The 15,353-nt window shown below is 31.7% G+C and overlaps 1 protein-coding gene across 2 annotated transcripts in view; it reads right to left on the bottom strand.

The window, feature by feature from the left end:
• Positions 1-1,467: 1,467 nt before the first annotated feature.
• The window catches only part of LOC130894430 (serine/threonine-protein kinase 26), a 32,593-nt gene continuing 18,707 nt past the window's right edge, over positions 1,468-15,353 (bottom strand). For both annotated transcript variants that reach the window (XM_057801283.1, XM_057801273.1), the window contains exons 2-9: positions 9,355-9,579; positions 9,077-9,293; positions 7,304-7,596; positions 7,106-7,251; positions 6,848-7,049; positions 6,506-6,793; positions 3,967-4,172; positions 1,468-3,868 (exon numbers count right to left, since the gene is read on the bottom strand). In XM_057801283.1, the coding sequence (XP_057657266.1) occupies positions 3,856-3,868; positions 3,967-4,172; positions 6,506-6,793; positions 6,848-7,049; positions 7,106-7,251; positions 7,304-7,596; positions 9,077-9,293; positions 9,355-9,579 (1,590 nt within the window). In that variant the 3' untranslated portion in view covers positions 1,468-3,855. The remainder of the gene's footprint in view (positions 3,869-3,966; positions 4,173-6,505; positions 6,794-6,847; positions 7,050-7,105; positions 7,252-7,303; positions 7,597-9,076; positions 9,294-9,354; positions 9,580-15,353) is intronic.

Raw genomic sequence — 15,353 nt, 5'->3', positions numbered from 1 at the left:
ATTCATGATGACCGAGGTTCTGAAATCGCAAACTAATATATATATATATATATATATATATATATATATATATATATATATATATATATATATATATGATTAACGGATTAATGAAAAATTATTTGTTTCATTTGCTTGTGCTACACGAACTCATTACAAAAATATTTTTTTTATACATTGAAATTGGTGACAAATAATTAGTACTGAGATTAAGTATATTTTCGGATTAAGATGAATACATGCTATAACATTATCAGAAACATGATATTTCAAAATACGCCCTATCTATCTATTGTAAAAATTCGTATCGAATAGGTATTTGTGTCGCTTTCGTAATAAAAAGTAAAATCGGCAACAATGTCGGTTCGAATTTCGAAGATAAAGAAAACTTCACATTTAGTTGGGATCTTTAAAAAAAATTTATTTGTTGAGATGGCACTAAGCTACGGGTCATTTTTATGAAGAACGAGCTTAAAAGTAACTAGATGGCGTGCAAAATTGCCTCAAATGGTTTGAACATTGTCACTGTTCTACTATCCTATTCTTTATACAATGCTGAAACTATTTACATTTTTTTACTGTTTCATCTTTGAAAAAAATAGCTGGTTTAGAAAGTAATGATGGATAATAAAAGAGATATTTATTAAACCGCATCCGCACTCGCGCGAGAAGCACCCGCGAAGCATGAGTGTGGATCCGATTTGCATATTCTTCCGAGGCTCGTTCCCCGAAAATTGTCGGTTTTTGTCCCGCGAAAGAGTTCGCAGGAGCGAAGCACGCTCAAACACGACAAGACTCCACATTCGCGGGTTGCTCAACTGCAATAGCAACAGACGGTTGTGTTTTCGACATCACGATTTTGCATCCAAAATGAGCACCTGATGTACTGTTTTCACTATCCGTACCTACTACAAATAAACTTGGAATGAGAAAATTATAAGACGTGCATACGCGTCAAAAGCGCGAACTATATTGTGAGCCTGGCGCGAACCTGTGAGTGTAGATTGTTCTGCGCTGCTAGTCACGCGCTGATTCGCTTGCTACTATTAATCAGCTATTATAATGAAACTATTTACATTTTTTTATCGTTTCATTTAAAATAAAGTAGGAGTTGATTGAGAAAGACGTGATGGATAATAAAAAACGTGAATTTCGTGAAAAAATTTAGAGGCTTGCACTACCTCGCTGTTTCGTTTTACGGCTTGGCCGTAATGGATACTTTTTTATATGTCCATGATCGAAGCGATGTTATAAAATGCTATTGAGCTATAGAAATTTAGAAATACAAAATCTGAGTTTTAATTTTTTTAATTGAAAATCTTTGCACCACTCTGTGGAGGGCCCAAACTTTCAGGGAACTCTTTTTGGACACTAGCAACAAAATGGGACAGAAAAAAAGCACCCTATATCTTGTGGTGTAGTGATAGAGCCTTTCGAGTGGTAGTTGAATTTAGGAATAAATAAATATTTGTTCAACAGTGTAACTATTTATTGATATATATATTTACACATCTAAAAAAATACATTGCAAGAAAAAATATTATCTTAATAATAGAATATAGTTCAATCTAGATATACATATATACAATGGATCCCAAGAGGACATGGCATAAACTTTTTACTCCATCATGAAAAACATTATTTCTATAATAATTGTTATTAAACTAAAAGAATCATGAAAATTCGAAAACTTACCGAGGACAATTCTAATTACAAATTTTGAACTTTTAAATTTTTTTTTCTAGCGACTAAATCCAAGTGAACAAGAAACATCTTCAACTATGGAAAGTTTTCAAAATGGTGCTCTAAAATTGAAACGTTTTCAACTATTTTTATTAAAAGATTGTAATATTATCAAGAGTTTTGGTAATCAGGGAGTTTTTCGTAATACAACGTTTGTCATTATTACTTTCTTTATAGATATTGTGGATAGAATGTTTTAACAATATTTTTTACTTATCCATTACCGGTACGCGTACACCAAATCTGTCATCGGCCGAAGTATGCTCGGGCGTCGTCGGCCGATTAAACCAAACCTATGTAAAAGTTGCATGAAAGCGCATACACTGCTACAACCGACCTCGCGGATTATGCGCTTTCAAACTCTAACATAGGTTTGGTTTAATTGTCCGAGTCCGGCCGATGACGGATTTGGTGTAAGCGTACCGTTAGAGTCTAATAGTTGTTGGAATATATATAAAAGTGTATAAAAACTGGATATGTTAAACTGGGTATCATATTTTGAAAAAAGAATGTTAGTATTATTTCAACATGAAATGGCACATTTTCATCCATTAAAATGAGGGTCCTCTAACTCCATGATGATAATACACGAAAGAAAAAAATTATCAATTGTCAAATATGTCCAGTTTCACAAAGATTTATAAAAATTATTAATAGAGTGAATAAGGTTGAAAAATTAAGTTCAGTTTAGTTATGGACATGCCCTGTTTATTCCAACTTCTAATAAGACAATAAAGGAAGCTTTTTACCTTAAAAAGAACCATGGATAAGTAAAAGTCATACTTGAAAAATGAATTTTCGATGTGCAACGAATTAAAGCCATCTATTATTATACCTCAAATGTATTACATTGAATAATTTGGACGGCAGTGAGGACGACATATCATGGAAGGATGTGCAGATGAGGATGATGACATATATAACAACTGCACTAATAATTTGGAAGCATTAATAATAGATCAGATGCATAATTTTAAAAAATTTTAGTATTACAATATTGTACATTTATTTTCAATGGAATACTGGAAATTATGGAGGCAGAATTAGAAATTTATATAATTTTTCTTAATTAGCAATTATAACAAAATAGAAATCTGTTGGTAGATGTTGTTACGAAAAATTTCCTATGTTTAAATGTCAAATAAAATCCGTAATGGAAGTGAAATACCTGTTACTACCATTGTTGGTAAACTGAATACATTGTTTTACTATCCCACTAAATCAACACTCACAATTACACTGCTTGGTCCTTCGAGCCGGATATGAAGGACTCGAAAGACCAAACAGTGTAATTGTAAATGTTAAGTGGACTGGTGTAAAAAGTGTGTTTAAAGTAAATATATAAATGTTTTATAGAGCATATGAAAATTGTTTAAAATTGAAAAATTTACAACTGCTAACAAATGTTATGAAAAGTTTCCTATTTCAGAAATCAAATAAAATAACATTCATAATAAATAGTCAATAATCTGTAATAAAGTTGAGCTACTACTAGTACTGTTGGTATACTGAAAACATTGCTTTACTACTCCACTACACCAACACTCACAATTATTATACTGTCTGGTCCTTGGAGCCGGATATGAAGGACTCGAAGGATCAGTGTAAATCTGTAATTGTTCCATACAGCATAACAAAACTGTTTGATATTGAAGAATTAACAACATAACACATATTACATAAAGTAATGTTTTTGAGAGAATTTAGTGTTATGAGATGCAAATGACATTATCGACATATTTGACTTTTATAAAAATGTACCAAAACATCAAATACTGTAATTGATTATAGTGAAACACTGCGAATAATACTCAAAAAATTATGTAAGTAGATTTAGTCATCAAGTAAAAGTGATTGACAAGAATTGTCTATGAAAAGTGAACAATCGCGGCGGTGGTTGTAGGACTAAGAGGTGGGTGTTAATATTCATTCAACTATTTTTCTATATGAAAGTTTCGCTTAAAATTTACCAGTAATAAGCTCAATAAGTATAAGATATTGTCATGTAAATGGTAAGTATTTATTTTTCTTAACAACGTGGAATAACAAGAGAATTTACTTTCCAAATCAACAAATACATTCTCAAATTGCAACTTCAACAAAACTCCCTTCCTACAAAGTATCCCTGAAACAAAAGGAAATGTCAAATGGTATCTAATTAGTGAAATTACTGAATTATGATATTTTGTTAAATGAACTTCTAATTTCGGGAATTCAAATTACCTAACAACTTTATCTAACACCCCCTTAAGCCTTTGTTCAGAAATTGATGGCACCAACTTTTGCACCAATTCACAGATGAATACTTCACTTATACCAGGACTTGTTTTTTCAGCTATTTCAAAGGCATTTTCTAATTCTTCTATTGCATCACTAGATTTGTGAGACGCCTCTGCTGATCGTCTATTGTATTGATGCTTCCTCTGCAACTATAAAAACAAATAAATATAAATCGAAAGCTTTAATTGAAAAGGTGTTTTCTCAACCATTCAGTTCAATGCATGAAATTTAACATTTAATATTTCCAAAAGCGAATAACAATCGATATTATGCAAAAGAATAAAATTAACACATAATTAGTTACTTTATTAATACTTTTACAGCTGGTTTCATAATCCCACCCTAACTGGCACTTTAGTTAAAAGTTCCTTTACGGTCGGTTTCATAATCCCATCCTAATTGGCACTTTAACTAAAGACTCCTTTAGATTAAAGGGCTCTTTAACTTAGTTGTTAAAGTGAAGTGGTCCCATAATCGATTTTTAATGGTCTGTCATATAAAGGATCCTTTAAGATGTTAAAAGAAAACTGTATTTTTAAATTTTCTGACAGGTACCTTTTCCAATATGTGTTGTTAAAAAAAGAAACAAAATAAAACGTGGAAGTGTGATGCATTTGGATATACATTGGGTTCAATTGTGCCACTGCTTTACATACTCTTGCGACACCTACTAAATCTCCAGTTATTAATATTCATAAGTCAGTAGAAGTTGTATAATAGGTTAAATACTGCCACCCCTTAAATAACATAGTACAATAAAATAACAATTGATTAATTGTGGGAATCATATATTGTGTGTTACCTATTTGTAGTGGGCATAGTTAATCGAAATATTTGCTATGTCGATTCATTTTTCGTCTTCGGATAATTATATTTTTCTTTTCGGATAAGCTTGAGCTAAAACTTAACATAAAATTTAGCCATTGTGCCATAAACCTTTTATTTTTTGAAAAAACGCCTGGGTCAGCTTAGAATTCAAATATATGTTTGCATTTGACGTTTGCTGCTTAAGGAGATTGTAATGTGCTAAAGTGAATCATTTCCGACTTTACCTTAAAGTGCAAATTAAAAGAACATATAGGCTAAACAGCAATCAATACTATGTAGAACATAAATCTTCAAAACAATAAAGAGACAAATTAAAGAACTATTTGAGGCTTGTAGTGCCTACAATTGAGCCTTTGTGCTTATCTAAACACATTAAAAAGCATGACTACAAATTGCTAGAGATTTTGACTTGGCATATTTTATTATACAACCAAGAGGCCATTTTTAAATTATTATAGTTTATGATTTTTTTACTACAACCTCTCTCCTGTCAACACGTTGTTAAGTTTGTGATATTCCCTCTAGCGAATTTTTCCACATTTTTAATTTTTACATCTAAAAATAATCAAACTAAACATCACTCCACCCTTTTTTTTAATTTTCATTAAGCATGAACTGACGGACGAATATATACTTTATGTTTTATGTTTACTTTGAGGTTTTGTATATGTGATAGTACAAACAGAAATAATATGGGAAATAATGAGGTATAGAAAGGTTAGTGAATAATTGATAAGCATAATTAAGAATATACATAAGGAAACAGAGAATGTAGTACGAGTATGCAGGAAGATGACACATGTAATTTTATAATTGATAAAGACAAAGGGGCGTTTTAAGCCCGTTATTGTTTCTCTCAATTATGCACGGAATATCTAAAGAATTCAACGAAGAAAAGAAAAAAAGACATAGGATGTAACAGACTAAGACCAATCTGAATAAACTAACCTATTAACTTAATAATATACAAAAGAAAAGCGACAAAACAGAATACAGAAGAACAAATCAGAAAAAAATGTGCAAATACAAGAGCTGGAGAAGAGTGTTAACAATCTAAAGTATCTAGGGGCAACAATAAACCAAATGGAAGAATTGACGAAGAGGTAGCTAAAAGGGCAAATAAGACAATATCCACACATATAGAGTATTTTTCAGGAAAAAAAAGAGATAAAACGTCCAAAAAAGGAAATCTATGAATCAGTCAGTACTACTGCCATTGATGATGTATGACTGCAAATCGTGGGTTTCAACCAACAAACTTAAACAGAAAATAAGGTGCTAAATTAAAAGTCCGAGAAAAATAGTGGGGGTGGTAAGACTAGATAAAATAAGGAACGAAATAATTAGACGTGAATTAAATGTACTGAGTGTACTGCAAAAAATCAAACAAAAGTTGAGATTTAGACATATAGAGAATGAAGGAAAACAAGACAGTAAAGGTGATAAGTAAAACTGAAAAAAAAATTAGGTAGACTCAGAAGGAAATAGAATACTGAAATAGCAAACAACCTAGTAAAAAGAGAACTGAATTTGAAATGTGCTAAACATGAAGCAAATGGATAAGAAATATCACCTCTACACCTCACAGTGCCAATTTATGAATGACCTTTTCTAAGTTATCTTATAACACATTCGGACAGTATGCTAGACTTACTTCTGATATAATTGGATAAATGAATGCGCCCAATACTGGCGCCCTACTCTCGATCTTTCCGCTATAATTTGAATGTTCTCTCGAGCCGGGTTTTCTGTTAACCTTCTTTTCTGCAGATATACTGTCTCCTCGATGATCTAATGGACTCAATTCCCGAGATATTCTCTTCTCCTTCTCTTTGATGTCAGTCCTTTCCCGTTCTTTTTCTCTTTCGCTCTCCTTTTCTCTGTCTCTGTCCTTGTCTTTTCTATTGTCTAACGAGGATTGTACTACAGGCGATTTTAAGGACTAAAAAGAAATTGAAATAAGAAAAATCGTAAAGGATTACTAATGGGGTCTCACCAGGTTGGCTTTTTCTGGTTTATAATGATTGAGATTAGAGTCAGTCGGTGGAGATTTGCTTAACATGGGTCCTGAACCGTTTTGAACTTTGTTACCAGATTTGTGGTTTGGAGACGGTATTTCATCCAAAGGCAATTTCATGTTTCCTTTTACTGTCATTATCCACGGATCGTCTAGATCGCCATCTTGTTTTGGCTCCTCTCTGTAACAGAACAATAATTAACATATTTTCGAGTATGGATAAAAATTATTACTTACGAATCAGAATTCTCGGATTCAGTCTCAGATTCTTCATTTCTTGTACACCTCCACTTCTTATATCTGTCAATTAGATCTATTAAGTAAGAATTTTTCTTAGCTTTCCTGATAAATGGGTATTTTAGTAATTCTTTTGCAGTTGGTCTCTATAAAAAAATTAATATTAAAAAAGGTGCTATTGAATTAAATTAAACTTACATTTTCAGGATCCTTATTTAAGCACGCTTCCACGAAATCCTTGAACTGTTTACTGTAACTGCCGGTCAATTGAGGTGGATTATTTTTCGGGATAAGGAAGAGAACCCTCATTGGATGCAATTCGGAATTGGGAGGTTCACCTTTGGCAAGTTCTATGGCCGTGATACCCAAACTCCATATATCGGCTTTGGAATCATAAGCAGACTGTTTAATCACCTCTGGAGCCATCCAAAAGGGAGTACCGACGAAAGTGTTCCGTTTACTTGTTGTGTTAGTTAGTTGACCAGCCACACCTACAAAAATATAATAATAGTAATAAGACGACCGAAAGAAAAATCATATTACCAAAATCATAAGGTATAACAAATAATTCTACAGCAGTTAAAAAATTAATTAAAGTGAAAACTTTTTAATCCTGTTTACAAGGAAATCTAAAATTGTTTTTTCTAGTAATATAATTAAAACAGAGCAGGAACAAGAAGTAATTTATAATATGGAAACAAAATTTGTTACAGAAGCTAAAATAGAAATACATATTAACAAAAAAAATTAGTAATGTAAAAATAATCCAAAGATTAAGTAAGGTAACAATAGATAAATAATTCCATTATAAAATTTGGGACACAATTAATTCAATAAAGACATAACATAACAGGTGTTACACAACTAGTGTCAAATCGTTATTCAAATGTATTTCTAAATATTCAAAAACATTTCTCGGGGTTGGTTGTTGTCAAGATATTATGATCTATATGAATGAACGAGTCCATCCTCTTCCAATTATGTACATAAATGAGTAAAGTTTCTATTTTTAGACCTATTTGACTGAGTAAAATGAGGAAATCTACATGTGGCATCAAAAAATGATTCATTCTTTAAAAAACAAAATATAATGGAAAACTGAATTTACTTCAAAGTACTGTCTTATTTATTAATAAAATTATCCCAATGTTTGAAACATAATCGGAAGCATTTCTGGAAGGCTTTAATTTGCTCTACACAATTGGATGTTAAAATGGTGTTTTCATTTCAGTACATTTTTTAGTATCTGAAAGAGCCAGAAGTCGCATGGTGCTAAATTTTGTGATTAAGTTGGATGTGAATACATAAAAATACTCAAATCTTAAAAGTAGAAAGTCATTAGTACTTTAGGTTTCTTCTCACATACATTTTGATAACTTTTTGAAAAATTTAGAGATTATAGTTGACTTTGAAGTAAGCTCAAAGAATTATCATGATCTTGATTGACTAGCCTTTTTAGAATAAGGTGAGCCATAAAGACTCAAATGTTTGTTTCAGTGTCGGTCGTAGTTCCAAGTTTCAATTTCAGTATCAATTCTGTATGAAGATTTCCTTTTCGTATTGGTCAAACATATGTACAGTAAATTTCTTTTGTTTTTGAGTTAGTAAGACATCCTTAACTCATCACTTTTCAGTTTTAAATTACTCATAGGGTTTGTAAATCGTTTTAAAGGTGATATATTGTCACCATAAACAGATTTCACTATTTCGTAAGCTCTTTTGCACTTTTTTAACTCGAAAAAAGCTTAATGTCTCACAACAGACACTATAAACAGGATGCAACTAAAGCGGTTATAGTAGCAAACTGACAAGCCGGAACTGGTTAAAATTTGTCACTGCTAATGTCAAGACATGGGGGTACGAGTTATACTAGTTGAAATAAAAATAAAAGTAATAATTATTGCTAAGGAAATTTGATCGTTTTATTTTTTGCTCACACCTCGTTAGTTATCAAAAATGAAAAATATCTACCAAAATCGGCAAGTTTGACATCTCCCATCTCGCTCAATAGTACATTGGCAGCTTTAATGTCTCTATGTAGTTTCCTTTCGCTGTGTAAATAGTCCAGACCTTTTAAAACTTCTCTTAAAATAATGGCTATGTGCATCTCTTCAAAATTTCCTGCTTTCATCAGATCTAATGCCGAACCACCGCCCAAGTATTCCATTATAATCCATAGTTTTGTACCCTAAAACAAAATAACATCAGTGATGTCACAAAAATTATTATTAAAAAAGTTGAGCGTTTACCTTCAGGTAAGATCCATAATATTTTGTAACGAATGGACTATCGCACTGCGACAGTACCATAATCTCTTGCTGTATGTCTTCGATTTCATCTTCGGCCTCTTCCAAGTCGATGATTTTGATAGCAACAACTTGCGTAGTTCGATTGTCAATACCTTTGAAAACTTCTCCAAAAGAACCTTTTCCGATTCTCTCTTGTTTTGTGAATATCAATTCTGGATCGACCTTCTGCAATAAACAAACAGGAAGATAATATTTTATAATCAATATATAATATATATTATATTATATATAATAAATAATATCTATTGGAGTTGTCTGTAAAATGTCCGTCCTCATGCTGAAGATGTTGGGACATATATTTCAGCCATTTTGGATGTTTAGTTTCTGTTTGGCCATCATATAAGTGAGTCGTTGCTACTGGACGACCATCTGATCAAGGTTAGGGAGATAAAAGGGGCATATCAAAAGAACGCATTTGTCATATACTGACTGAAAAATTAAGGATCCGTAAGCTATCTGCCCTTTTGCTCACTTTGGACCAAAAGCACATTCGAATGAACATTGCATAGGCGACGAAGTTTAAGAAAAATAAGTCGGATAACTCAGAAAGTAACAAATATGGAGATTAATTAGGAAAATTCATGGAGCAGTGAAAGTTGGGAATAATGAGAACTATGAAATTAAGAATATATTAGAAAATGAGGATATAGTAAACACAAAACACACAAAAGAATGAAAAAACGACGACAGGGAATAAGAAGAATTGCAGAATGAAGATCGAACGAAAAAATATTGCTAGGAAAAAATAGATATGTCTCTACATATCTATTTTTCTATGTCTAAGAGTACGTGACTGGAACAAACATTTGCAGAATATAAAAAAATGGAGAACAATAGACACGGTAAAAACGTAATAAACTGTAAATAAGTAGTTATAAATTGTGGGCCGACTTTCCACAGAAATCAGGGTCAAAAGAGCTCAATTTGAGTGGCTACAATTATAAATAGAATGAATAATCTTATATATATATATATATAATCAAGTTAATGTTTTACATTTTTGAGTCACTCACAGATGAGGGAAATAATCATTTAGGTTAATTAACCAAAGAGTCTAAGCTATTGAAGTTTTAGATTGCACGCTATTGAAAATATTAGTAAACATTTCTGAGTAGACAGCTTTGTTAATGGTAGTAAGTTATATAGGTTGATGAGGGGTAGTTTTTAGTTCTTTATACATTTTATTGCTTGTATTATTTGAAATAATAAGAGGGCTGTATTTAGTTTATATTTTGTTTTTTGAAAGAATAGTTCTAATCGTCTTAACAACTACCCTGACTTATATCTAAAGGTGGGAGATGCAATTACCACTTGTTCTATATTGAGCACATTTCTTCTCTGTTCTAGGAATATCCCTTACATCCATGTTGGGTATTTATCTAAGCCTTATTAAGTATAAATTTGAATAAATTTGGAGACGCACTGTATAAGTACAATGACATCATTACTCGTATCACATAAACTAAAAGATTTACGTTTATCAATCAAAATAGATATCAATAATTTGTTGAACTATCAGATATTTCGTAAAAAAATAACAATTTGTTTACGTTGTTCGATATAGTAAAATCGGCAAACTTCTCGAAAGTTGCGTTACTAGTTAGCAGCATCCTTATAAAGATAAACATTTATACTACTATTTATTAGATATTTAAAGTTTACGTTGAATCTATTAGTCATCAAATTTATCATATTTATTATTTTTTTATACACAAATTGACGTCAGATATAGGAAAGTGTGACATCCGCACAACAGGTTTACACAATATAAAGTAACAAAATAAATTAGCTAACAAAAAATTATTAAATCATTCTTAATATTCCATCACAAAGCAAGATCGCCGTGTGATGGGTTCACTATAACTTCTTTTGTTTAACAGGTAATTAGGAAAATGGTCCCAGAAGTACCTGGCCTGACCTAAAGATGGCGGTAGTTGTTTTAAAAATACCACTGTATTAAAAAGTACACAATCTATACAGCAGGTGAAAAGTAATAGAAAAATGTGATAAGAAAGAAGAAATTTAATAAAAAGATTCAAATATTGATAGGAATAGACAGAACGAATAAAAATTATCATAACTACAAAAAAAACGTTACCCCCTGTATAATATAAGAAAAAAGAATTGTAACAAAAATGCAGATATTGATAGGAATAGACAAAAGTGTGCGCGATTTTCATGCTGATTTTTTCCTCGAATATACACCTAAAAAGGAGAAACTTAGAAGCCTCTATCTAGCGGCATTCTTTTCAGTAGACCATCGTTTTTCAAAAATAAAATAGATATTTTTTCTTCGAAAACGTATATTATAGTGTTTTATAAAATATCTAAGTTGAGTTAATAGATAAATATAAGTTATGACCAAATAACTTTTTTTTCTTTTGAATATAGGGTTTCTATTGAAAAAAATGCCGTTATGTAGAGGTTACTAAGTTACATTGTGATACAAATTATTGAAAATAAGTGATAACATTTTTTCCCGAGGCTGGATTTGGTCATCATCAAATAATTAGAACCGTTTCCTTTTTAGATGTATTTTTGAGGAAAAAATCTGCCCAATAATCAGATTTTGACATCAGAAACATATGGTCACTGCAATGAACTTTTTGTAAAACTCTATCAAATTCCCTCGTTTAAGATTGAGTATCCAAAATTATACTGATTGAATTTTTCAAATTAAATTATTACTATACTATTATCTCGTTTGTGTATAGCAAAAATATTGAATCAATAAACATTTCAAATTTAATATTACAAAATTATAAAATACTTAAAGCTATTTCAAAAAATGTTAGAAAACAATGAGTAACTTGATAAGATATCATTCATATGAAGGATTATATTAAAAATGATGACATTCCTGATTTCCAAGGATATAATACAATGTGTCGAAAATGATATATTATGAATGTTTTTGTGGGTCCACGTGTAAGCGAAATACGAACGAATTGTCCAGATCTTTTTCACGTCTGTTTAAAGTCCAACTAATATGTTAAAAAAAACAACAGTGTCATTATTCAAATTTCATAAAAAAAATAAATTAACACTAGTTTACACATTTTGACTTTTATCTATCGTAATTAAACCTAAAACTACTTTTTTCCCTTTAATCAAATAATTTTCTCAACTACCCTACGTCTCCAAAGGACGGCTCATTTTTATTATGGACTTAATCCAAGGCGGAAGAAATCGTGGCGAGGGATGAGATGAATGAAACAAATTTTCCCCCCGAGAACTCTGAGCAAACAGGGACCTTGGAACCTACTTTAAGTCTATTTTTATGTACGAGAGAGTAATAAAACCTACTCCCTAATCCAAAACGTAGTACAGTCATTTGAAATATTACAAAATAATCTAAATATTTCTAAAAATTTTCATAAATGTAATTGAGCTCATACAAATTTTCGGGATTTTATTGATCTTTTATTTATAAGCTGTACAGAATAAAAGAAAAAGGTTTGGAATGATCAAAAGCCCTGTCTACTAAAGATTAGATAATGATTCATCGAAAATACGTTTTTAGGATTTTCCTTACAGTAAGGAGGTTCAAGTTGTCTATTCTTAAAAACCGCTTGACATGATACAAGGCGCAATATTATTGATTTTTTCATGCAAGATCTCGCACTTGCAATTTTATCGATTTTGTGCCATTTTTATTGCGTGCAAGCTGCAATTCTAGGAAAAAATATAGTTCCTTTTGGCTTACCAACCTGTCTATCCGGCTCTAGAAGTAATACAACGGCATATATAATTATTGACAGTGATCCTCTCTCTGACCACTTTTCCACTTCATTACTTTCTCATTTAGTTTTATTATTCTCATTTAGAAATCAGCCACAAAATATTGAACAAAAATTTAGGTTATGAATATGTTTACTTTCATTAATGGAATTTTTGTTAGTGGCAGCCATAATGCAATAGCGATAGAGACTTGAATAATGTGAAACGACGTGCAATATTCACTTATGCAATATTTTGACTCTGCATGAAATGGCAAGCAATTTCTTGCATGTTGTCTTTAAAGCCGCTTTGCATGATGCAAGACAACGTGCAAGAAATTGCATGCAGGTTCAATATATTGCATAGATGAATATTGCGTTTTATTTAATATTTGTGTGCGGTTTAAAAATGAAAATAACAAAACTAGGTAAAGTAAACAAGAAGTGTATCACTAGCATTAATTATAATTTCTGCAACTTTGCTTTTGGAGTGTGATAGACAAAAAAGAGCATTAATCAAAATCCTAGCCTCATATTAGGTTCAATATTTTGTGCCTAGCTTAGAAAAAAACTAAATTTTACAAATGTCAACTGATCTGTTGAGCCAAAAGTAACTAGATTTCTCCCTAGAATTGCAACTTCTATGCAATAAAATGACATCAAACCGATAGTTGCAAGTGCGAGATCTTGCGTGAAACAATTGTTTTGGATCATTTACATACAAATATTTATGCTCCAAATAGCACGAAAAGCACCAGGAAAAGCAAAATTTCAAATAGAAAAACATTTGAAAGAAAGGCGTGGAAGGAAAGTGCATGAGTTCTTCTTTAGAATAGAGTCACGGTTCGAAACGAAGATTATCCTAAACTGAGTGGCAGAACAATATGGAAACTTCTAAAAAAAATAAACTTTCGCTGGAAAAAGCATTCCAGAATGTCTTTTTTACAGAGAGAAGCGATATTGTAGTATGGGGAAGAAATTACCTCACGAACATAAAAGAAATGAGAAACCAAAGAGGGAATATATTCTGTTTAGATGAAACGTGGATCAACGAGAGACATGCACTAAATAAATATTGGTAAGATGAAACTGTTAAAAGTTGAAGAAAGGGTTATTCTAAATAATCTATTACTGGTTTAAATCTACCAACAGGAAAGGGGCACAGACTGATAATAGAACACATCGCAGTTCAAACGGTATTGTCAAAGGTGGTTTATTGTCTTTTGAATCTACTCGTTCCAGTGACTGCCATGAATATTTTTAATGAATGGTTCGAACAAATGATAGATCTTCCTCATAACTGTATGATAGTAATGGATAATGGCAAGTTATTACTCGAGAATTTACAGATGGCTAGGTTCAAAGAATATCAAGTTCCATCCCGGTTCTGTGAGATGGAATCACAGAAAATCGTGGAATGACAGATCCCTAGCATATCGTTGCGAACTAAACCCGATTAAACTGGTATAAGCACAGATAAAGTGAGAAATTCCAAGAAAATATAATTCTTTAAAAATGATGTTTGACCTATAGTTTTTGTAAGTTGTAAATAGTGTGAAGCCTGAAAAATAGCAAGACAGTTAATTATGAGGATGTATTGATAACTAGTTAGCCTAGACCAGTTCCATGCATAAACAAAATATTGCGTTACCATAGCAACTTATTAGCAGTGTCGGTGTGAAGTTTGACGTCAAAAAAGTGAACCAGAGTTACGCAATAAATGAAAAGAAAAAAGATGTCTACCGAAATTGTGAAAATCGAAAAATTGGAGCCATCAGTACCTGTATTTTATAAAGGTTTAAGAGGTAAGCAGATTTACGAAGATATGCCCTTGGTGATCAATGTCCTTCGTACGCGACCGTGAAAAATTGGACTGTAAGCCTCAAAAACAATTTCGGTGTCAGTCCCCGAAAATATCGATGCAGTTCATGACATGATTTTTTCAGACCATCGATTTGGGCTAAAACGGATCTGATCTGAAGCACTGAATATTTCATATGAACGCGTTCATCATATAGTTCACGTCAATTTGGACATGAGAAAAATTGCTGCAAAATGGATCTCCAAATGTTTTAATGTTGACCAAAAGCGTGCAAGGGTAGAAGCATCGCATTCGATCTGTGCTCGATTTGAAAACGATGTAGACTTCTTAAACCGAATTGTTACTATGAATGAGACTTGGGTACATTTCTACGATCCATAAACAAAGCAACAATCGAT

Source organism: Diorhabda carinulata, chromosome 1, assembly GCF_026250575.1.
Source record: "Diorhabda carinulata isolate Delta chromosome 1, icDioCari1.1, whole genome shotgun sequence".
Lineage (NCBI taxonomy): Eukaryota > Metazoa > Arthropoda > Insecta > Coleoptera > Chrysomelidae > Diorhabda > Diorhabda carinulata.
The sequence above is the reverse complement of the archived record's forward strand: the minus strand, read 5'-3'. Positions and strand labels throughout refer to the sequence as shown.